This window comes from Oncorhynchus kisutch, linkage group LG29 (assembly GCF_002021735.2).
Source record: "Oncorhynchus kisutch isolate 150728-3 linkage group LG29, Okis_V2, whole genome shotgun sequence".
NCBI classification, from domain to species: Eukaryota; Metazoa; Chordata; class Actinopteri; order Salmoniformes; family Salmonidae; genus Oncorhynchus; species Oncorhynchus kisutch.
Genome location: NC_034202.2, coordinates 34,578,966 through 34,604,705, shown reverse-complemented (window position 1 = coordinate 34,604,705; position 25,740 = coordinate 34,578,966). Strand labels below are relative to the sequence as shown.

The 25,740-nt window shown below is 41.8% G+C and overlaps 1 protein-coding gene across 1 annotated transcript in view; it reads right to left on the bottom strand.

Moving 5' to 3' along the window:
* LOC109874113 (fibroblast growth factor 11-like) overlaps positions 1-25,740 on the bottom strand; it is an 86,719-nt gene that overhangs the window by 685 nt on the left and 60,294 nt on the right. The window contains exons 4-5 of the mRNA XM_031809534.1: positions 7,625-7,823; positions 1-7,482 (exon numbers count right to left, since the gene is read on the bottom strand). The exon at positions 1-7,482 is cut by the window's left edge and continues 685 nt beyond it. Of these exons, the coding sequence (XP_031665394.1) occupies positions 7,184-7,482; positions 7,625-7,823 (498 nt within the window). The 3' untranslated portion in view covers positions 1-7,183. The remainder of the gene's footprint in view (positions 7,483-7,624; positions 7,824-25,740) is intronic.

Below are 25,740 nucleotides of genomic sequence, written 5' to 3'. Positions count from 1 at the left end.
TGGCTCCATCTGTGCCAAGGCCCATCTTATTAATAAGTATGGCTCTTGTTGGAAGACGTCTGTAACTTTTGGAAGACAAGAGGAAAGGATTGAGATCAACCAAGAGCCGAGAGGAGAAAGGAGATGGCATGGTTAGTTTTTGGAAGACTTGTGTCACCCTAACGCTGAGCCCAGTGGGTGCTGGGACAGTCTGGACATTGCTGGGAATGGTCATAACTGACTGACAGACCAGTCCCTCTAGGATTTGGCAGGGATGTTTTGTGATATTTTTGCAGGGGGAAATGTTTTATTTTTCTGCAGCAGTTCTGATATTCTGCAATATGCAGTGATTTTGTCCAATTTGTTGTGAAAATGCGCTAACGAGGGAAAACGTTTCTTGGCGTGTAGCTTATTTTTCCTATATTTAACTGTGTAGCTTAATTGAACTCTATGTGGTAAATGTGCAGTGATTGGTTGGAATTGCAAGCCATATTTTTGTACTGCGTATGGGTCTGTTTTATGTGATAATGCAATGATTTTACTCTTTTATGAGGAAATGGTGCTGTGATGCAGGGAATTCTTGATTTTGCTAAAAAATGTGCCATGGCGGAATCCGGGAGGGACTGACAGACAGGTGCTGGCTTTAAGAGGACAGATCTATCTGACCCTTTGCATGTTTCCACACACTGTTTTGCTCTGACTACATTTACAGTTTAGTGTTAAATCTCTTGCACCCTGTGTAACTCAATCACACTGTAGGATTCAGTGAGTGCATCATTTAGCATTCTGTGGGAATGATGAACCAGTGTCCTTACCACTTCACCCCACCACAAAACTTTTGTTCACCTACAAAACCACACTGAAGGGAGGATTGGTCTGAGGAAAGCAAAAGCCTCCCTCCCTTAAGTCTCAATCAGAAAAACATGACAAAGCAGAACAAAAGAAAACACAACAAGAAACATTTATCACATTCATTCTTCAAGATATTTTCTGAATATATATCAACACAAGACCTCACATTTCACAGATATTTTTTTACACAGACATAGCTATATAGTAATATTTATATGAAACAATGAGCCAGGAGAGCACCATTCAAAGGGTAAGTTTGTTCTAAATCCAATTTGTGTACAGTAGACTGACAGCCCCTATCCCTGTTTAATCAAAATGGTTACTGTAAGCCAGACTTTGGTCTTGGTCCTTCAGAAGAACCCTATAAACGTTCATTATTATTATTATAACGTTTAGCCACTCTTTTCTTCTTTGTAGTATGAGAGTGGTGTTCCACGTTTGACCCCAGTTTTGATTAGAACCAAAGACCAAGATCCTTCAAACATATAGAGTGCACTCTAGTGGAGTTCTATAGCAGTGAACTTTGAATAAATTCCCTGGTTTTCCCAACCAGAAACTTGGACCAAAGTGCCCGGAACTTTGCAACCGTAGGCCCACTGTCTCAGAAAAGGATGGTAAAGTACAGAAAAACCAGGCAGCTCAATGCATGGCCAGATCACACTGGCCAGTGGTAATGGTCCAGTTCTATTGGGCTGTTGGTCTCTAAAGTGTGCCATAAGATGGAAGAATATCTCCCCCACAGCTGTTGTGAAAGAGGCCACTTTGTCCAGTTTACAGGTTGGAATCGGACAACACTGCTCTGAGTTCATTATCAACAAACTTGGTTTGCTCCCCCCTCTGCACCTAAGGGAAATTATTGCTCTCAACGCTAGACTATTGCTCTCCAGCTTGGCTTTTATTGAGTCTATTGATCGTCACTCTCATGCTCTCTTTTTCTATCTTTTCCTCTCTCTTTCTCTCCTTTTTCTCTCTCAGACACTCATACACACATACAGTTAGGTCATTACACTCACTCAGTCACTCTTACACACACCTACATGTACAAACATACACACACATAGTGTGCTACAGGGAAGGGTACTGGGCAGTAGACACATAGAACACTAGTTGGGGAGATTAAGCAGGAAATGAAGCGTGACTTCCAAGCACATATGAGAGGGCATGTGTGAACCACATTCTCAATGTCACTACCCCTCACTTCATGGGACCTGCTCTGTCTTAGGCATACACCTCACCAAATATTGATCTGCCGTTCATTCACCGGGTTGGTTTTAGGGACCACTTGATGGTGGGCGGCAGTCAGCGATTCTACATGTTTGCACTCTGTTTGCAAATTACAGCTGGCAGTCTGTTCATAGGTGTTAAGTACTCTAAGCTGGCGAACGCTACCGGTGTTTTTATTTTTGCCTCAACCAGGTAAAGATCTCTCTGGCATACTCTCAATATCAGAATCTAAGAGCCCTGCCTCACATCCAATTTCAGAACTATTGAACTTTCTCCGTCTCACATTCTATATCAGAACTAGTGAACTTTGTCTCACATTCTATCTCAGAACTATTTAACTTTGTTTGTCTCACATTCTATCTCAGAACTATTGAACTTTGTTTGTCTCACATTCTATCTCAGAACTATTGAACTTTGTTTGTCTCACATTCTATCTCAGAACTATTGAACTTTGTTTGTCTCACATTCTATCTCAGAACTATTGAACTTCCTTTGTCTCACATTCTATCTCAGAACTATTGAACTTTGTTTGTTTGTTTCACATTCTATCTCAGAACTTTGAACTTTCTCTGTCTCACATTCTATCTCAGAACTATTGAACTTCCTTTGTCTCACATTCTATCTCAGAACTTTGTACTTCCTTTGTCTCACATTCTTTCTAAGAACTATTGAACTTTGTTTGTTTGTTTCACATTCTATCTCAGAACTTTGAACTTTCTCTGTCTCACATTCTATCTCAGAACTATTGAACTTCCTTTGTCTCACATTCTATCTCAGAACTATTGAACTTCCTTTGTCTCACATTCTATCTCTGAACTATTGTACTTCCTTTGTCTCACATTCAATCTCAGAACTATTGAACTTCCTTTGCCTCACATCAGTGACATGGCAGGAGATGTTTTGAAACAATTACTTCGCATACAAGCCAGTGAATTATATGCGTTACAGCTGGATGAGTCAACAGACGTGGCGTGCCTGGCACAGCTCCTTGTATATATCCGTTACGTTTATGGGGGGTCAATTAAACATCCTCTTCTGCAAACCACTGAAAACCAGGACAACAGGAAAGGATATTTTGTAAGTACTGGACAGCTTTGTGACATCAAATGGACATTGGTGATCAAGATGTGTTGGTATCTGTACTGATGGCGCAAAAGCCATGACAGGGAGACATAGTGGAGTGGTAACGGGCGTGCAAGCAGTTGCTCCCGACGCCACTTGAGTATACTGCAGCATCCAGCGAGAGGCTCCTGCTGCCAAGGGAATGCCTAACAGCTTGAAAGATGTTTTGTACGCTACAGTGAAAATGGTTAACTTTGTTAAAACTTTGTTAAGGCCCCTGAACTCTTGTGTATTTTCTGCACCATGCAATGATCTAGGAAGCGACCATGTAACGCTTTTACAACATACAGAAGTACACTGGTTATTAAGGCACAAAGGATTGACACGTTTTTTAAAAAATTGAGTGACAAGCTTAAAGTTTTCTATACTGACCGTAATTTTCACTTGTCTGACCTCGTGCATGATGACGAGTTTCTCACACAACTATCCTGTCTGGGTGATGTTTTTTCTCGCCTGAATGATCTGAATCTAGGATTCCAGGGACTCTCCACAACTATATTCATTGTGCGGGACAAAATTGAGACTATGATTAAGAAGTTGGAGCTCTTCTCTGTCTGCATTAACAAGGAAAACACACAGGTCTTTCCATCATTGTATGATTTGTTGTGTGCAATTGAACTCAAGCTTACAAACAATGTCAAATGTGATATAGCGAAGCACCTGAGTGAGTTGGGTGAGCAATTATGCAGGTACTTTCCTGAAATGGATGACACAAACAACTGGATTCGTTATCCTTTTCAATCCCCTGCTTCCAGTCCACTTACCGATATCTGAACAAGAGAGCCTCACCGAAATTGCAACAAGCGAAAATTGAATTTAATCAGAAGCCACTGCCAGATTTCTGGATTTGGCTGCGCTCAGAGTATCCTGCCGTGGCACATCGCGCTGTTAAGACACTGATGCCCTTTGCAACCAGGTACCTATGTGAGAGTGGATTCTCAGCCCTCACTAGCATGAAAACTAAACTAAATACAGGCAGAGTGTGGAAAATGATTTAAGACTGAGTCTCTCTCCAATACAACCCAACATTGCAGAGTTATGTGCATCCTTTCTCATTAACCTGTGGTGAGTTTTTCACAATTTTAGATGAACACATAAGGTTTTATGTAAGATGGTTAAATAAAGAGAAAAATTATCGATTATTATTATATTATTATTTGTGCCCTGGTTCTACAAGAGCTCTTTGTCACTTCCCACGAGCCGGTTTGTGACAAAAACTCACTCATTCTTATGTTTAATAAATGTATCGTATAGTTTGCGTGTTTTAGGCTTACAATGATGGCAAAAAACAACATTTGAGAGTGCGCAGACCCTGGTGCTGGAGAGGGTACACAGCTGGAGGTTGAATGTTTGAAGGGGTACGGGACTAGTGGTTAGAGTGTTGGACTAGTAACCGGAAGGTTGCAAGTTCAAATCCCTGAGTTGACAAGGTACAAATCTCTCGTTCTGCCCCTGAATAGGCAGTTAACCCACTGTTCCTAGGCTGTCATTGAAAATAAGAACATAGTCTCGTCCTTAATAACATGCAGAAAACATCCATCTCACAGTCTGTACATTCTGGAACTTTTGTATGATATTCTCCCTCTCTGTGTGCATTCTACATCTTCTGTAATGTTGGTCAACATATTTACAGGCAGTCCACTGCGACTGGCTTTTTCTAAGCGGAATTCTCCAAGAGACCGTGGTATAAGTCTCCACATTGGCTGGATATTAAAGGAGGTCAGTGCAGTGCTGCTCTGTAATATACAATGGCATGCTAGCTCACTCTAACAGCATAGTCGCCATGGCAGGAACATGCTACGCTGCTATGTACAAGGTCAGAAATGCCTTTCGGCATTTTACTGTACATATCCCCATGCCTAGAAAAGCAACCTTCTGTACACTGGGCTGTTCCTGTATATGTTGTGCTGTGCTGTTGTCCACAATTTGTTTTAGATTTTATTGCCCATTGATACCTGCAGCACTCTCAGGCCAATAACAATACCGTGACAGTGCTGTGTTTGAAAAGTGGCCATTTTCCCCACAAATGTCACCTCCCCAGAGAAGGACATCACAAAGAGAGCCCTCCCAGTGCCCTAAGTCCAGGGTGAAGGACATTGCAGAAGTCACCTCCCACACACACACGCACGCACACAAACACACACATGCACACACAGGCATACACACACAATGCACTCCCAAAATAAACTCACATATTCCCACAAACATCGCTACACTGGGGGAAGAACACAATCACAAACAGCCACGCACACAAAGAAATCCATATTTGCGAGTGGATTCCTCTGTGGTGATTTGATAAGGCTGGTGAGTGGATAAGGAGTGGGACGTCTGTAGAATAGTAAGTAGGTGCTCTAGCTCAGAGCCTCCTCAGGCTTTGATGTCAGCTTTAAACTCGGCTTTATGTCGACAAAAGTTGCCAAGCAAAGGATACACTCAACAATCACTGGCATTACCTTTCAGGTGACAGAGAATCTAATCAATTTAACACAGTAGCATTCCTTTAAGTCCAATCCTTAAGAGTTCTCTGAAATACTGTATTTTGGTGCATTATGGTCAACAAAAAAGAGCACCACAAGCTGAGTTAGGGAGGCTGGCAAATAGAGAGATTGTTAAGCAGGCACATTCATAACCACTCACTCAGTAACTATCTCACAAACTTGCAAAAAAGCTGACTTTCTCTTTTAACACAGCCCAGCTCTTAAAGAGACTCAAAACTGTACAAATATTGCAGAGACTAGTTACAATATTCTACATAAATGTAGGTGAATAATTCAAGCAATGATGGCTGTATTCCATAAAACCCCCTGGAAAGAACCTTCAAAGAGTTACATCATAATAACATAGCCTCATTTGGGCCCAGAGGGTATTTAGCTCCATGACTCTCTCACATGCTCAGAGTCAGCCTGCTGAGCACAAACTGAAATCATCTCTGTCAGGCTACTGTTATGTGGGCCAGACATGGCAGTCATGTACAAGTCGGGGCTCTCATAGTATTTTGGACATGGTGCTTTCATGGCTCCAGAAGGGAAAATGGCTATTCACTTCAGATAATGGAATACCCTGAAATTTCTGTCTGTGAGATTATTGCAAAGTTATACAGTAGTTGAATCATCATTATCACCATAATCACCATAACCATTGTAATTATTATTATCATCATCATCCTCATGATTTATTATCATAAACTTCTTCAGTTCCCTCCATTATTACCTTCCTCATTGTGATTGATCGTTAGAGAAAGGAACTTTGAAAGAGGGAGATAGAAAAGGTCATCTTGTAGCCTGTAGATATAACTCTGATCCCAAAAGGGCTTGCTTGACTTGTCTCTTTCAACAGACGATTTGGCTTTTTTGAAATGGATTTGCTGACTGCAGTTCAACAGACAGCCCTGCTACCAAATAGAAATCCCCCCCCCCCGATGTTGTCCAATAAAACATCATTTTGATGTTCCGCCTCCAGCTGTGAGGTGTGTGATTTGCAGGTGGGCAGATGGTGGAGGCCAGGCATAGTCACACTTTCACAACGGTGATTGCCATTAATTAGAAGAGTGGACTCGAGAGTAGTAATTATGATGACATGAAGTGATTATTGTTACACACCTCTCTCTCACACATACACACAGACACAATCACACATTCGCACATCAAAATACAACAATTAGAAATGAAAGTGTGTGCGCGAGTGGAGGTGATTTCTAGAAACTAGGACAGGTGATGGGAAGGCAGTAGATGAATGACAGAGAGATGATACAGGCTGTGCCTTTGGTAGTGAGTGTGCTAGAGGAGAAGGGGTAAAGGTGATTGACAGGGAGGAAAGGTGGTGGTGCTGACTTGGGCTCTAGTCTATCTTCCTCTCTGGTGGCAGGTGAGAGGAATTCCTCCTAGACCCAGACCTGATGGGCTGTTGACCCCTGACACTTCATCATGGTGCAGCCCAGTGCACTTCTGGGGAAAGGGGACCATTCCTCCAGCCAGCCCAAGTGCATGATGGGCGATTAAGTCCCTATTTAGTTCTCAGTGTCACTGCTGCCCCTCCCCCACCATCGGTCCCCTGTGCTACGAGGCATCAGCCTTGGGGGCTTTTTTTCTTTCCTGCAGTTCTTGATGGAGAAAGTTCTTTCATGACGTTCTTCTGACGTCTTCACTGTATTCTGGGCAGGGCCTTCTTTCTCTTTCTCTTTCTCTTTCTCTTTCTCTTTCTCTTTCTCTTTCTCTTTCTCTTTCTCTTTCTCTTTCTCTTTCTCTTTCTCTTTCTCTTTCTGTTCGTTGACTAGCTCGTGTAGCGATGGCTCCTTATACATGGCAACTGTGGGGCAGATAAGGGAAACAGTTGAAGTGTCCCAATGGTGAACATAAGCATCTATAAGTATCTATAATAACTTTACACGTTTCTGATATATCCCTGTTTAGTAAAAAAATCAGCACAGCATGGACAGGACGTGACCAACCTTCTATAACTTTAGGCAGGAAGTGTGCAGCACCTTTGGTCTTCTTCACCCGGTTGCCCTTCATGACTTGTCCGTCGCGGTTGATACCGATATACCAGGAGCGGCCCGACTGGCTCTGTCTGTAGAGCATGGAGGAGTACGTCACGTAGTAGTTCTCAAACACACTCTCCTTGAACTTACACTCGGGGGTGAAGTGTTCCTAAAGAGGGAGACAGAGACACAGAGAGAGAGAGAGAGAGAGAGAGAGAGAGAGACAGAGAGAGAGAGACACAGAGAGAGAGAGAGAGAGAGAGAGAGAGAGAGAGAGAGGGAGACAGAGACACAGAGAGAGAGAGAGAGAGAGAGAGAGAGAGAGAGAGAGACAGAGAGAGAGAGACACAGAGAGAGAGAGAGAGAGAGAGAGAGAGAGAGAGAGAGAGAGAGAGAGAGAGAGAGAGAGAGAGAGAGGGAGACAGAGACACAGAGAGAGAGAGAGAGAGAGAGAGAGAGAGAGAGAGAGACACAGAGAGAGAGAGAGAGAGAGAGAGAGAGAGAGAGAGAGACTGTCACATTAACAAACAATCAAGCAAACTAAAACAAACATCATGGGAGGAACTGCTATACACATTCAGTCAACACTGAAACACAAACATACATTCATACAAATGTATGCATAGTATGTGCTCACACATACACGCACAAGCTCAGTGAAAAACAGATGAATTATGAAAGTTGTGTCTAAAGGGAATCGAAGGGAAAGCTAGGATTCTATGTGTGTTTCTTTGAAAGCGAGAACATCCTGGTCTTTGGGGAGAAGGGTGTGGAGTGATTTCACTCGTAGTGAGGCATTACATTAAAGCATCAGTGGTACAAACTTAACACAAACTAAGGTACAGAGAAAGAGACAAACCACTGGGAAATCCACCTACAAATACAAACACATCGTATGCAAATGAACAAATATACACATATTAACTTACTTTGGAAGTACATGAAAGTTCAGAGGCAGAACAAATGGTTCAAATGGAAGTCCCTTTCAACCTTCAAAGGAAAAGATTCAATCCAGAGCATTCACACTGTCCTACTAGGTGACAGTGAACGCACAGCAGCACCCACGGCTTCCAAAGTTAAATCTTTCAGTTAGAACCCAGTTATTGGCTGTTAGCACATATCCCCAGTACCCACACCAGTGCTTAACCCTCCTACCTCTAGCACTAACATAAGGACCATTAAACCCTCCAGAATGTTTCCTGGTGATTGTAACCACTAGCGACAGGTATACATCTCTCTTAGTCACCGTCAGGGTCCTTCCCCTGTCAGAGAGCAAACCCAATCTGCACGATTGATTTAGTGAGAGCAGCAGGGCAGAAACAGCTGACTGGATACTTTCTCTGAGACTTAGGGAGATTGGTGGAGATGGAGGAGCTCCATGGTCACACATTCACAGATCATCACCTCTCACCTTCAAGGTGCTGTGGCATGCATGTCTGGGAAAGCCAATCACGTGCTGTATCTACGAGTGGTACCATACCCTTGCCCGCCCACCCTCACCCCTATTCTCTGTCGTACCCCTGGTACCACCCCAGCCCAACCCCTATTCTCTATCGTACCCCCGGTACCACCTCAGCCCCACCCCTATTCTCTATCGTACCCCCGGTACCACCTTTTCTGTCGTATCCCCGATACCACCCCAGCCCCACCCCTGTTCTCTATCGTACCTCCAGACCACCCCAGCCCCACCCCTGCTCTCTATCGTACCTCCAGACCACCCCAGCCCCACCCCTGCTCTCTATCGTACCTCCAGACCACCCCAGCCCCACCCCTGCTCTCTATCGTACCTCCAGACCACCCCAGCCCCACCCCTGCTCTCTATCATACCTCCAGACCACCCCAGCCCCACCCCTGCTCTCTATCGTACCTCCAGACCACCCCAGCACCACCCCTGCTCTCTATCATACCTCCAGACCACCCCAGCCCCACCCCTGCTCTCTATCGTACCTCCAGACCACCCCAGCCCCACCCTTGCTCTCTCTCGTACCTCCAGACCACCCCAGCCCCACCCCTGCTCTCTATCGTACCTCCAGACCACCCCAGTCCCACCCCTGTTCTCTAACGTACCCCGGTACCATCCCAGCCCTGCTTACCTATAGGTACATTCCACCTCTACATCACAGAGTTATTTATAGATCTTCTGACAAGTCTGATATCTTCAGCTGCACTCACACACACCAGAGGAGATCAATAGATGATCTGCTTCATTCATTATTAATCAGGCTGGAGAGAGGCCTGCTCCCCTGGACCTGCAAGGGAAAGCAGTGCACAAAGGCATTTTCAATGAGTCTCCAATCACCATAACCCAGGACCCCACCACTGACCTATGTGTCCACATAACCCAAAACTAAACCTCTGATCATCACCAGGCATTATAACACATCACTAAGACCTAGATTACCTTAAATTCTGAAATGACCCTCATAGTAACAACCTTCGTTCTCGGAAATTATACCATCAGAAAAACCCACAAGGCGACTTCTGAACATTACCATGTTGATAATCCTTGATGAATTCTGTGGAATGATCCTTATGATAACCCACTTCCTCATCATAACATCTATCTAAGAGCATTTTGTAGCCAGGCGTCTCCTGAGGATTCCTGGCAAGATGTCAGCAGTGAGGAATTACCCTGATCATAACCGACTGCTAAACCCCTGAACTAATCATCCTGATAACCCCCAACTCAGCTACAGTATATCTAACTCACACAGCCTAGTTTCTGTAATTACCATACCTTTAATCCATGACTCAGCCTCAAGGTAACCCACTATCTATCTTTGCAGGATGGTAGAGGACTCCCCATGACGTGACCTTCAAACCTCCACTGATTTAGCCTCTACCTTTGAGCCCACCTTAAGAACCAGTTGAGTAAATATGTGTGTGGAACCTGACAGGGAGGGTCACCCTTTTTAAGTGCAGAAGAGGGACATTTTCATTTAAAGATGAGTGCTTGGACTAAAGTATAAAATGGAATAAAAATCTCATCCTTCACTGGTGACTTATTGACTGACTCAGGCGGGTTCCTTCCCCTGCATCTCCAGCCAGAATGAATTCTAATGAAATCCTGCGAGAGAGGTAATATCCAGCGTCCGTGCAGAGAATCCTGAGGATGGGTAGAACCTCTTTATCATGCAAAGCAGTATCCCTACCTTCCCCTCCCCCTCTCTCCTCCTCTACCTCCTTTCTCCCTCAGCCAGCCCTTGTGTCTGATTACATCTACTTACCTGCTACAGGACGCTTAACTCCTAACACCACCTTATACTACGCTGCTCTGCTCTGTTCTCCTGGAACAATAATCAAGCCAAGGACTCAGACCATGGGCTAGCACACCAGGCAGCTACAAGCTACACCTAACAATGTTTACACAACCTTTCAGATCAATTGGTGTAACTGGTACCTCTTCTCCAGCCATGCAGTTGGGTCCATTCATGCATGTTCGTAGTGTGGGAGTTCTGTCCCACTTTTAATTTGAGGCCTATTTTAACACTGAAAAAGCTGTTTCTAAATTAAGTTAAAACATCAATGTGACATTATTACATACAAAGATACACGATGACATTTAAAATTATAAATGTAATAAAACAACAAACTTTTCTATGGTTTTTTATGACATGCGCCCCATTAAAAGACCGGTAGCCTTCGCATGTGTAGCTTGTTGTTTATGTTTGCCAATCAAAGAGTCAAGACAGGCACTGTTATACTGTATGGGATGATACAAAGTTAGCTAGTCTTGGCTGTAGCCAAGTTGCCTTGGCTACTGCATCTCTCCCTCTGTCTGCTCCTCCCATCTCACACACACCGGCCCCTCCGCTGCTGCAGCAATAGAGCGCCAGCCTCTCTCTCTTGCACAGCAGTGCTCACGTTAAAACAGTACCTAAAAAAAACATATGTATTTTGAATATCTAGATATCCATCAAAAATGTATGATTCTGTTCGAATAGTGAAATTATTCAAATGCCCATTCCCTAGCTAAAAGTTGAGGTACTGTTTCCTTGGCGTAGTCCTCTGTATTGCCACCAGAGGTTGTAGTGACACATTAGGCAGTACTGCCTGTGTCTGTTGATCATCCCCAGCAGTCCCTTGGTAATCTAGGGCCTTTTACCTTTCCCTGTCTCCTCCATCCTCTGTGACCCGGAAACCGATAATTGGTCAAGTGGTCGAGGAGAGTGTCAATTCGTTAGTAGGTGAACGGAAGAGTGTCCTCCTCGATAGCCATCTTTCACCGAGGATAGTCATGTGTATCCTACCTATCTCTTTCGCGGAAGAGTTTTTAAAACCAGCTTTTGTTTTGTCAGAGGAGAAAAGCATGCATACTTTTAAAAACAATATGCTACTTATAGTTTTAGCTCGAAAATGTTTTTACAGAACTAATTCATTAGCTTTTATCACTTTATACATTTATTTTGGGCTACACCAATGTAAACTTCAATTACCAGATTTCATACAAGCACATTTTCGTCCACATTCTCTCTCCTCGCCGGCTCTCCCCGATTACCTTTGACATTTTTCATAAATAGGAAAGAGAGAGGACGGAGTAGAGAGGACACAGGAGTTGAGCAAATCCAATTAAGAAAAGGCCTAGGATATGCTGTGAAATCTGCCTATCTGCAGTAATCCCGCCATGTTTCCATGCTGCTGCATTAACGCTGCAGCAGCAACCCACCTTCAGATCGTAACTTTCACTGACTCTCCTAATGGGTCTTTCCTCTGTTTGTGTGTGTGTGTGTGTGTGTGTGTGTGTGTGTGTGTGTGTGTGTGTGTGTGTGTGTGTGTGTGTGTGTGTGTGTGTGTGTGTGTGTGTGTGTGTGTGTGTGTGTGTGTGTGTGTGTGTGTGAGAGAGAGAGAGGGCGAGAGAGAGAGAGAGAGAGAGAGAGAGAGAGAGAGAGAGAGAGAGAGAGAGAGTATGTGTGTGTGTTTCGAAGTGTGCAGAGGCGGGGGGACACCTGCACATGTTGTTGATGCCTTTAGAACCAGGTGCAGATGTTCTGTGACATGGCACATTACATATGTCAATAAGGCATGGATGCACTTTTAACCCCTAGAGTCGTTTGATGCACCCTTATGTCACACAGTTAAGCCATTTTGAATATTGAATAGCTCCCCGGTCTACACAAGAGGATCTGGACAGGAAAATCGTCACAACAATGTCTGTAAAACCCAAACCATTAGAGCTACAAACGAGTAAGTCACCACCATCAAAAGATGAGACTATCAGTTGTTTTGTTCCACGACACACACACGTTTCAGGGGAGTCATCTGAAGGTAACGGGCTGTAAAAATGGCAGAACATGCATAGGAGGTAAAAAGCTCCACGAATAACGTGACCAAACATCTTCAGTTTTCTTATATCGTTCATATATAGGACAGGCACCTCAAAACCTTCCTTTTGGACTGTCTGTTTTGCCATGTACAAATGTGTTATTCAATGCGTTTCTAAGGGCTATAGCAGTAAAGGCACATTTGTTTTATATAAATGCTTTATATACCTACAGGGTCCTAAAATTCAAAATAAAATGGCTAAATTATTAATTATATGACCGTCTTAAAATAATTATATATCTTAGCTCAGTAGATATTGTGGTCTAAGGGCTTAACCACCACATGGCCCTTCTTTAGTGGTTTATGATGCCACAGCCTGGTATGATGTGTGTGCGACAACTGAGCAGAGTGGGTGGGGTCTAGGGGATGTGTAGTGATGTCTACTGGCTAATCTACTGTACAGCCGTCTCTGGGTTGGTGGACGTGGAGAATCTGTTGATGTGATTCACGTGGGAGGGGAGTGGCAGCTGTGACCACGCATCGACCTCTCATCCCTTTATTCCTCCATTTGTCATCCCCTGCTCAATGTCCCGTTTATGGGAGAGAGAAAGCCCTAGGGAGATTGAGAGCGGGAGAAAGATAGAGAGATATTGTACTTGTGATGTTTCTGTTTCATAAAAAAGGGTGTACTTCTCTGCATGTGTATTGGGTTTTTAAGTGTGTGTGTGTGTGTGTGTGTGTGTGTGTGTGTGTGTGTGTATGTGTGTGTGTGTGTATTGGGTTTTTAAGTGTTTGTGTGTATGTGTGTGTGTGTGTGTATTGGGTTTTTAAGTGTTTGTGTGTATGTGTGTGTGTGTGTGTGTGTATTGGGTTTTTAAGTGTGTGTGTGTGTGTGTGTGTGTGTGTATGTGTGTGTGTGTGTGTGTGTGTGTGTGTGTGTATTGGGTTTTTAAGTGTTTGTGTGTATGTGTGTGTGTGTGTGTGTGTGTGTGTATTGGGTTTTTAAGTGTTGTGTGTATGTGTGTGTGTGTGTGTGTGTGTGTGTGTGTATGTGTGTGTGTGTGTATTGGGTTTTTAAGTGTTTGTGTGTATGTGTGTGTGTGTGTGTGTGTGTGTGTATTGGGTTTTTAAGTGTTTGTGTGTATGTGTGTGTGTGTGTGTGTGTGTGTGTGTGTGTGTGTGTGTGTATGTGTGTGTGTGTGTGTATTGGGTTTTTAAGTGTTTGTGTGTATGTGTGTGTGTGTGTGTGTGTGTATTGGGTTTTTAAGTGTTGTGTGTATGTGTGTGTGTGTGTGTGTGTGTGTGTGTGTGTGTGTATTGGGTTTTTAAGTGTTGTGTGTATGTGTGTGTGTGTGTGTGTGTGTGTGTGTGTGTGTGTGTGTGTGTGTGTGTGTGTGTGTGTGTGTGTGTGTGTGTGTGTGTGTGTTGTGAACAAAGAGCATTGCTGACAAATGTATCAGGGCTGTGGAATTTACCTAAGACTATCACAAAGACTAGAACAATGGCTGTCACTGGTGCTGCAGGCAAGTCTACATCTCTTACTTAATACTTACTATCTTAGCAGAGAGCCTTGGTGCTGGACTAATGATAAATGAATAGAAAGAAGTAACCCTGCCTGCAGACAGTATTACTTCTAGCTAAGTGCACTTAATTGCCTGGATGGCAACATGTCTCCCTCTGTACCATTCCATTCCATTTCTCTCTACCTCATCCCTTTTTCTCTATCCCTGCAGTTTTGCCCGATTACTCTTCTCTTCTCTCTCCTGTTCTTTCTCCCCCATTGTGATGGAGATGATGCTATCTGTCTGGCTGTGTTGTCCTGCATCTCAATGCAGCCCTCACAGGTGACGAACGGACTACACAGCCATTTATCAGGAAAGGTCTCTCTCTCGCTCTCTCTCCGCCTTTCCTTCTCTCTCTCTCTCTCTCCGCCTTTCCTTCTCTCTCTCTCTCTCTCTCTCTCTCTCTCTCTCTCTCTCTCTCCGCCTTTCCTTCTCTCTCTCTCTCTCTCTCTCTCTCTCCGCCTTTCCTTCTCCCTCCCTCTATCTCTCTATCACGCACACACACACACACACAAACAAACGTCCAAATGGCCGAACACGAACACCACATAACACAGTGATTTATATTTACAAACACAATAACAATTACTCATACAAGCACAAACCATACACAAACACTATTAACCAACACACACAACAACCACTACACAAATACACAAACACTATTAACCAACACACACAACAACCACTACACAAATACACAAAAGCACTGAGTGTATAAAACATTAAGAACACATTTATTTACATTTTTTATTTTTTTATTGAATATCCAAAACATACAAAATACTTGCAGTGAATCCGCTCAACAAATACATCACACCAGTCATCTAACAGAGTCCCATTCAGAGCAACATACAGAAGCATCCAGGGTCAACGCCCTGCTCAGGGGCACATTGAAAGATCTCCCACAGGGCTCCCCCCAAAAAACGGGAACGCGAACCCTCCAAGATCCCCCCCCCCCACAGTTCCTCATAGCTGTCCTTCAACCATTCGAGACCCATCCCACAGTCACCCCCCACCAATATTATTTTTAAAGAAAATAAAATGATAAAAAAGATTATTAATTCCGTTCCCCACACCCAAGAACCCCCCCCCCCAATGCACCAACAACAACATTTTCTTAAATGAACTCATGAGAAAAAAAGAAAAAGACAAAAGAAAACAACAATGCAAAAAAAAAAAGACATCAAGGACAACTAAAATCATAAGAGCAAGGCCAACTGTATATATTTGAGTGTATGTCTGGCACTAATTACATATGTGTGTGTCCGTGTATGTGTGTATTTGAATGAAAGTGTATGTATAGGCATGTAAAAACACTGCCCCTCAGTGTCATTCAAACTTACTTTTTATCATGTTTTATTTGACTTTATTTTTTATACTTTATCTTTGACCATCATTCTATCTCCTGCACAGCAACTCCACTCCCACTTGTCTCCAATTCCACATCCCAACCCTCAGATTCCCTCAGCCCATCGCACCTATCTCTGCTGGCCACCCTCAGCCCATCGCACCTATCTCTGTAGGCCACCCTCAGCCCATCCCACCTATCTCTGTAGGCCACCCTCAGCCCATCCCATCTATCTCTGCTGGCCACCCTCAGCCCATCCCACCTATCTCTGTAGTCCACCCTCTTCGGATTTCTAAACAACATATATCTTTCAACTATGCTGTGATGTTTAACGTACAATTTCAATCTATTTAATCCAATAGAATCCATAGATTGCGATTTGAAGATAATTGACTGACCCAGTCTCTCCAGATCTCAGTACTATTGCTAGGGTCAATTTTCTATCAATGTTATGCATTTTTAGCCCTTCCTGAACCTGAGACAGGCTACCTGAGGGCAATACCAAAATAAATTGTCTATTGATTCTGTATCCTCACAACAAAATCTGCTGAGCTTCGATGATTTTATGCCCCAAATATTCAACATATTGTTGGTGGCAAGAATTCTACATAATCATTTTAGCTGAAAAGCACGAAGTCTTGAATCTTGCATCATTTTTATACATCAACAAATAAACCCTGTACCATGGAATCGGTACATCAAAAATCTCTTACCAACTATTTTGCAATCTCTATGGCACAGTTGTCAACATACTGGTCCTCAAATGAAACTGGTATACTTTCCAATTTATGCTATTTTTATTCCTCCGTCAGTTTTGCTCATTTATACTGGGCAGACAGACCTGTTCCCTACCTCCTCCAGCTGCCACCTGCTATAATCAATTGGTTGTACTCTTGGATTGAGCAGACCTTCCTGTACAATTTTGATAACTCCATAAAAGGCATATCCATTCCAATTTACAATATCATTTAAAAAATGATAAAATACCCTTTTCAAACATCTTTAAATACAGGTATTTTATCAACCAGCACATTTGAGTTCAGCCATAATATTTGTTCTATCTTTTTAGGGGGATGAAATAGAAATTGTAGCCACCTCTGCAATGCTTATTTTTTTAAAAAGAGAGATACTTTGAAAAAAGTATAATTTTCAATTAATCGAAAATGAGACATGGCAATCTGCACAAAGGCAAAAAGGCCATTTTTAAACTATGGATGAGTTTTTCATAGTAATTTACTTGAGAACCATTTAGAGTTCAAGTCAAACATTTGAATAAGTGAAGCTTTTAGAGAGAGGTTAGTGCTTTATTATTTAATCATCTCAACCCACCCAATTCATATTCATTACAGTATATAGATAGGCACATTTATTTTGTCTGGTTTAGCTTCCCGGATAAAGATAAATATTTTTTGCTCACATGATTTGAAAAATGAATCATCAGGAGTAGGCAGTGAGTAAACTGAGATATGACTAAGGAGTTAATCAGGGTAATTTTTTCCATAAATAGACAGGTATTTACCTCTCCATGGTTGCAGGATCTTGTCTATTTTTACAAGTTTTCTATTGAAATTCATTGTGGAGAGCTTATTTATATATTTTGTGATATGAATAGCAAGTCAGCCCATTTTCTAGGTAAACAGCAGGGTAATGTAAAATTTGTATTTTTTAAAGATCCAATACATAATATTGTAAACTTAATCTTAATTAGGTTTTAGTCCAGAGAGTCCATAAAAGTTATCTAGATCTTCAATGAGACATTGCAGGGATCTAGCTTGTGGACTTGATTCATCGGCATACATGGACACCTTTGTTTTTAAGCGTTGGATTTCTAATCCTCTAATGTTGTTATTGGATCTAATTTTAATAGCTAGCATTTCACTGAACATAACAAATAGATATGGTGACAGCGGACACCCTCGTTTAACTCCTCTTGCAAATTTAAAACTCCAAGAGAAGTAGCTGTTATTTACTATTTTACACCTGGGTTGCTATATATTACTTTTACCCATTTTATAAGAGAATCACCAAAATGGCCATTTATAAATAAAATCCAGTCTTACTTTATCAAATGCCTTTTCAAAATCCGTAAATGCCAGGCCTGGCTTCTTAGATGTTTCATGACGTTCTTGTCACGACCGTCGTAAGAAACGGACTAAAGTGCAGCGTGGTGTGAATGCATCATTTAATAGATGAAAAAACACGAAGTAAACTGTACAAAACCAATAAACAGATAACGACCGTGAAGCTATCATAAGCACTGCGCTGACACAAGCAACTAACATAGACAATCACCCACAAACAAACAGTGAAACCCAGGCTACCTAAGTATGATTCTCAATCAGAGACAACTAATGACACCTGCCTCTGATTGAGAACCATACTAGGCCAAAACATAGAAATCCCAAAATCATAGAAAAACAAACGTAGACCCCAACTCACGCTCTGACCATACTAAATAATGACAAAACAACAGAAATAAAGGTCAGAATGTGACAGTTCTATTATTTCTAAAAGTTGTTGTATATTATCTCCAATGTATCGTCCATGTAAAAAAAACACCCTTTAGCGGGATAATTTTCGTCAACATCCGCTGAATTGCAGAGCGCCAAATTCAAATTAAATTACAAAAAATATTACATTTTCATAAAATCACAAGTTCAATATACCAAAACACAGTTTAGCTTGTTGTTAATCCACCTGGCGTGTCAGATAAATAAATAAAAAAGCTTTACAGCGAAAGCAAACCAAATGTTTATGTTAGGACAGCTCTCTCAGCAGACAAAACATTACAAACAGCTAGCAGCAAAGTAGATTGGTCACGAAAGTCAGAAAAGCAATCAAATTAATCACTTATCTTTGATGATCTTTGGATGTTTGCACTCACGAGACTCCCAATTACACAATACATTTTTGTTTTGTTCCTTAAACATTATTTTTATATCCAAAAACCTCCATTTGGTTGGCGTGTTTTGTTCAGTCATCCACAGGCTCGCGCAGGTCATGACGGGCAGACGAAGATTCCAAATAGTATCAGTAAAGTTCGTAGAAACATGTCAAATGTTTTTTATAATCAATCCTCAGGTTGTTTTTACAATAAATAATAAATAATATTTCAACCGGACGGTAGCTTTTTCAATAGGTGAGAGAGAGAAAAGGTCTGCTCCAAGCTGCTCGCGCATGCGAAAATCTAAGGACACCCAGCTATCCACTGACGCGATGTGATCATTCTCACTCATTTTTCAGAATAAAAGCCTGAAACTATGTCTAAAGACTTTTCACACCATGTGGAAGCCATGGGGAAAGGAATATGGTTGATATCCCTTTAAATGGAGGGAAGGCATGCAATGGAACAGAGAGGATTCAGAAAAACTGCACTTCCTGGTTCGATTTTCCTCAGGTTTTCGCCTGCAATATCAGTTCTGTTATACTCAATATTTATACTGTTATATTGTACTCTATATTTTTGACAGTTTTGGAAACTTTACAGTGTTTCTATCCTAATCTGCCAATTATATGCACATTCTAGCTTCGGGGCCTGAGAAATAGGCAGTTTCATTTGGGTACATTTTCATCCAAACATCAAAATACTGCCCCCTAGTCTCAAGAGGTTAATAGCCTCAAAAATATATTCCTCTGTAATTTGGCCTTCGCACTGATCTTTCTGTACATTTCTTAAACTTTCAATTTTTTCTATTATTTCAAAAGAATTCCTTACAGTAATCTTCATTCAGTGGAAGAGGATGAGACGGAAAATAGAACATCTATTTGAAATATTTAGCTTCCTCTTTTAAAATATAATTAGTAGAATCATAGATGACACCGTCTTCAGTAATGAGTTTCTGCAAATTATTTTTGTAAGCGTTTCTGTGTTGGAGATTCAGGAAGGATTTTGTGCATTTTTCTGCATATTCCATCCTGTTTGCTTTATTTTACATTAGATCGTTCTTGAATAAGTTCCTCAAGTTCTTTTTGTTTTTCCACTAACTTATTATCTATCTCTGTAGTATTGTTTTTATTGCCATCTACCTGTACTATAATGCATTTCCCTTGTTAGTCTTGTCTCTTCATCCAGACATTGCTTTTTTATTATTGAATTGAATGACCTCTGAAGGTACATTTAAAGGTATGCCAAACAATAAGTGGATTTGCTGTTCCTATATTATACTGGAAAAATTCAGTCATAAATTATTTTGTTAAACATAAGTTGTCCTCCAGTAAACTTTGATAAAATTTCCAATATCCCCATCCACGTGGAAATTATATAAAAGTTATGTGAAGGCCAATTAGATGATGATCCGATTCCATTCTATTATTGAAACTTTTTCAACCTTCGACGCTTGAGAAAGAGACAAGAAAGTAGTCAAGACAACCAGCTTGATTAAGTCTCCTCCATGTATATCTCACTAGGTCGGGATTTTTTAGTCTCCAAATATCCACTATTTCTAATGTGCTAATAATATTTGTGATTTCCTTAAGTGATGATAGTTTGTAGAGTGATTTCCTTTACGTTCCATTGAGGTACTTAACACTGTGTTATAGTCTCTTACCATAATGATTTGATCATTTGTTGCCTGTAGGATCAATAAATTGATATAAATATTTTCGAAGAAGTATGGAACATCCTGATTTGGACCACAAATATTAATGAGCCAAATCTCTTTCTCGTCCACTTTCATATTCAAAAAGATACATCTTCCTTGAGAATCATTCCTAACTACTTGCACATTCAGATTGACATTTTTGTTAATTAACTTCTTCGATATAGGGGGCACTCTTTTAATTTTTTTATAAAAAAACGTTCCCGTTTTAAACAAGATATTTTGTCACGAAAAGATGCTCGACTATGCATATAATTGACAGCTTTGGAAAGAAAACACTCTGACGTTTCCAAAACTGCAAAGATATTATCTGTGAGTGCCACAGAACTGATGCTACAGGCGAAACCAAGATGAAATTTCAAACAGGAAATGCCCCAGATTTTGAAGGCGATGTGTTCCAATGTCTCCTTATATGGCTGTGAATGCGCCAGGAATGAGCTTACACTTTCTGTCGTTTCCCCAAGGTGTCTGCAGCATTGTGACGTATTTGTAGGCATATCATTGGAAGATTGACCATAAGAGACTACATTTACCAGGTGCTCACTTGGTGTCCTCCGTCGAAATTATTGCGTAATCTCCAGCTGCGTGTATTTTTCCATTTGCTTCCGAGGAGAAACCCAACTGCCACGAATGATTTATCATCGAATAGATATGTGAAAAACACCTTGAGGATTGATTCTAAACAACGTTTGCCATGTTTCTGTCGATATTATGGAGTTAATTTGGAAAAAAGTTCAGCGTTGTAATGACTGAATTTTCGGGGGGGTTTCTTAGCGAAACGTGATGAACAAAACGGAGCGATTTCTCCTACATAAATAATATTTTTGGAAAAACTGAACATTTGCTATCTAACTGAGTCTCCTCATTGAAAACTTATCAATAAACAAATACAATTATTTTATTTGAATGCTTTTCTTGTTTTTGTGAAAATGTTGCCTGCTGAATGCTAGGCTTAATGCTATGCTAGCTATCAATACTCTTACACAAATGCTTGTGTAGCTATGGTTGAAAAGCATATTTAGAAAATCTGAGATGACAGTGTTGTTAATAACAAAAGGCTAAGCTTGTGAGTGAATATATTTCTTTCATTTCATTTGCGATTTTCATGAATAGTTAACGTTGCGTTATGGTAATGAGCTTGAGGCTATGATTATGCTCCCGGATACGGGATTGCTCGACGCAAGAAGTTAACACCATCACACATTTTGAGTTCTATTGTCGATGACAGAAAGTTATTTTAACACCCCGTTCCTTTTTCCATGCAACTTCATCTTAGGATGTAGTGTGAGTTTCCTGTAAACAGTATACAGTTGAAGTCGGAAGTTTACATACAAATACAGTGCCTTGCGAAAGTATTCGGCCCCCTTGAACTTTGCGACCTTTTGCCACATTTCAGGCTTCAAACATAAAGATAAAACTGTATTTTTTTGTGAAGAATCAACATCAAGTGGGACACAATCATGAAGTGGAATGAACTTTTTTAACAAAACAAAAACTGAAAAATTGGGCGTGCAAAATTATTCAGCCCCCTTAAGTTAATACTTTGTAGCGCCACCTTTTGCTGCGATTACAGCTGTAAGTCGCTTGGGGTATGTCTCTATCAGTTTTGCACATCGAGAGACTGACATTTTTTCCCATTCCTCCTTGCAAAACAGCTCGAGCTCAGTGAGGTTGGATGGAGAGCATTTGTGAACAGCAGTTTTCAGTTCTTTCCACAGATTCTCGATTGGATTCAGGTCTGGACTTTGACTTGGCCATTCTAACACCTGGATATGTTTATTTTTGAACCATTCCATTGTAGATTTTGCTTTATGTTTTGGATCATTGTCTTGTTGGAAGACAAATCTCTGTCCCAATCTCAGGTCTTTTGCAGACTCCATCAGGTTTTCTTCCAGAATGGTCCTGTATTTGGCTCCATCCATCTTCCCATCAATTTTAACCATCTTCCCTGTCCCTGCTGAAGAAAAGCAGGCCCAAACCCTCCTGTCTCAGCCTCCAGTATTTATGCTGCAGTAGTTTATGTGTCGGGGGGCTGGGGTCAGTTTGTTATATCTGGAGTACTTCTCCTGTCCTATTCGGTGTCCTGTGTGAATCTAAGTGTGCGTTCTCTAATTCTCTCCTTCTCTCTTTCTTTCTCTCTCTCGGAGGACCTGAGCCCTAGGACCATGCCCCAGGACTACCTGACATGATGACTCCTTGCTGTCCCAGGTCCACCTGGCCATGCTGCTGTTCCAGTTTCAACTGACCTGAGCCCTAGGACCATGCCCCAGGACTACCTGACATGATGACTCCTTGCTGTCCCCAGTCCACCTGGCCATGCTGCTGCTCCAGTTTCAACTTTCACCTGACTGTGCTGCTGCTCCAGTTTAAACTCTTCTACCTTATTATTATTCGACCATGCTGGTCATTTATGAACATTTGAACATCTTGGCCATGTTCTGTTATAATCTCCACCCGGCACAGCCAGAAGAGGAGTGGCCACCCCACATAGCCTGGTTCCTCTCTAGGTTTCTTCCTAGGTATTGGCCTTTCTAGGGAGTTTTTCCTAGCCACCGTGCTTCTACACCTGCATTGCTTGCTGTTTGGGGTTTTAGGCTGGGTTTCTGTACAGCACTTTGAGATATCAGCTGATGTACGAAGGGCTATATAAATAAATTTGATTTGATTTGATTTGATTTGATGCTGCCACCACCATGTTTGACAGTGGGGATAGTGTATTCAGGGTGATGAGCTGTGTTGCTTTTACGCCAAACATAACGTTTTGCATTGTTGCCAAAAAGTTCAATTTTGGTTTCATCTGACCAGAGCACCTTCTTCCACATGTTTGGTGTGTCTCCCAGGTGGCTTGTGGCAAACTTTAAACAACACTTTTTATGGATATCTTTAAGAAATGGCTTTCTTCTTGCTACTCTTCCATAAAGGCCAGATTTGTGCAATATACGACTGATTGTTGTCCTATGTACAGAGTCTCCCACCTCAGCTGTATATCTCTGCAGTTCATCCAGAGTGATCATGGGCCTCTTGGCTGCGTCTCTGATCAGTCTTCTCCTTGTATGAGCTGAAAGTTTAGAGGGACGGCCAGGTCTTGGTAGATTTGCAGTGGTCTGATACTCCTTCCATTTCAATATTATCGCTTGCACAGTGCTCCTTGGGATGTTTAAAGCTTGGGAAATATTTTTGTATCCAAATCCGGCTTTAAACTTCTTCACAACAGTATCTCGGACCTGCCTGGTGTGTTCCTTGTTCTTCATGATGCTCTCTGCGCTTTTAACGGACCTCTGAGACTATCACAGTGCAGGTGCATTTATACGGAGACTTGATTACACACAGGTGGATTGTATTTATCATCATTAGTCATTTAGGTCAACATTGGATCATTCAGAGATCCTCACTGAACTCCTGGAGAGAGTTTGATGCTCTGAAAGTAAAGGGGCTGAATAATTTTGCACGCCCAATTTTTCAGTTTTTGATTTGTTAAAAAAGTTTGAAATATCCAATAAATGTCGTTCCACTTCATGATTGTGTCCCACTTGTTGTTGATTCTTCACAAAAAAATAGCGTTTTATATCTTTATGTTTGAAGCCTGAAATGTGGCAAAAGCTTCAAGGGGGCCGAATACTTTCGCAAGGCACTGTACATAGACAAATACATTGAGGTCAGGGCTTTGTGATGGCCACTCCAATACCTTGACTTTGTTGTCCTTAAGCCATTTTGCCACAACTTTCGAAGTATACTTGGGGTCATATGCTTGGGGTCATTGCAAATGGGAAGACCCATTGGCGACCAAGCTTTAACTTCCTGACTGATGTCTTGAGATGTTGCTTCAATATATCCACAAAATGTTCTCTCCTCATGATGCCATCTATTTTGTGAAGTAAACCAGTCCCTCCTGCAGCAAAGCACCCCCACAACATGTTGCTGCTTCACGGTTGGGATGGTGTTCTTCGGCTAGCAATCCCACCCCTTTTTCCTCCAAATAAAATGATGGTCATTATGGCCAAACTGTTCTATTTTTGTTTCATCAGATCAGAGGACATTTCTCCAAAAAGTATGATCTTTGTCCCCATGTGCAGTTTCAAACCGTAGTCTGACTTTTTTTTATGGCGGTTTTCGAGCAGTGGCTTCTTCCTTCCTGAGCGGCCTTTCAGGTTATGTCGATATAGGACTAGTTTTTACTGTTGATATACTTTTTTTACCTGTTTTCTCCAGCATCTTCACAAGGTCCTTTGCTGTTGCTCTGGGATTGATTTGCACTTTTCACACCAAAGTACATTCATTTCTAGGAGACAGAACACGTCTCCTTCCTGAGCGGTATGACGGCTGCGTGGTCCCATTGTGTTTATACTTGCGTACTATTGTTTGTACAGATGAAGGTGGTACCTATAGGCATTTGGAAATTGCTCCCAAGGATGAACAAGAGGTCTTGGCGGATTTCTTTTGATTTTCCTATGATGTCAAGCAAAGAGGCACTGAGTTTGAAATACATCCACAGGTACACCTCCAATTGACTCAAATTATGTCAATTCATGATGTCAAAATGATGTCAAATCCTCTGCCAGCTTGCTACCCATGGCCCGGCTAATCGTCGTGACCCCAACCAACCTCACTACTCACTGGACCCTTATGATCACTCGACTAAGCATGCCTCTCCTTAATGTCAATATGCCTTGTCCATTGCTGTTCTGGTTAGTGTTTATTGGCTTATTTCACTGTAGAGCATCTAGCCCTGCTCATTATAACTTATCCAACCTTTCAGTTCCACCACCCACACATGCGAGGACATCACCTGGTTTCAATGATGTTTCTAGAGACAATATCTCTCTCATCATCACTCAATGCCTAGGTTTACCTCCACTGTATTCACATCCTATCATACCTTTGTCCGTACATTATACCTTGAAGCTATTTTATCGCCCCCAGAAACCTCCTTTTACTCTCTGTTCCAGATGTCCCAGACGACCAATTCTCATAGCTTAGCCGTACCATTTTCCTTCGTTTCATGCATGTTAACATTAGAAGCCTCCTCCCTAAGTTTGTTTTATTCACTGCTTTAGCACACTCTGCCAACCCGGATGTCCAAGCCATGTCTGAATCCTGGCTTAGGAAGACCACCAAAAACTCTGAAATCTCCATCCCGAACTACAACATTTTCAGACAAGACAGAACGGCCAAAGGGGGCGGTGTTGCAATCTACTGCAGAGATAGCCTGCAGAGTTCTGTCCTACTATCCACGACTGTACCCAAACAATTTGAACTTCTACTTTTAAAAATCCACCTCTCTAAATACAAGTCTCTCACCGTTGCCGCCTGCTA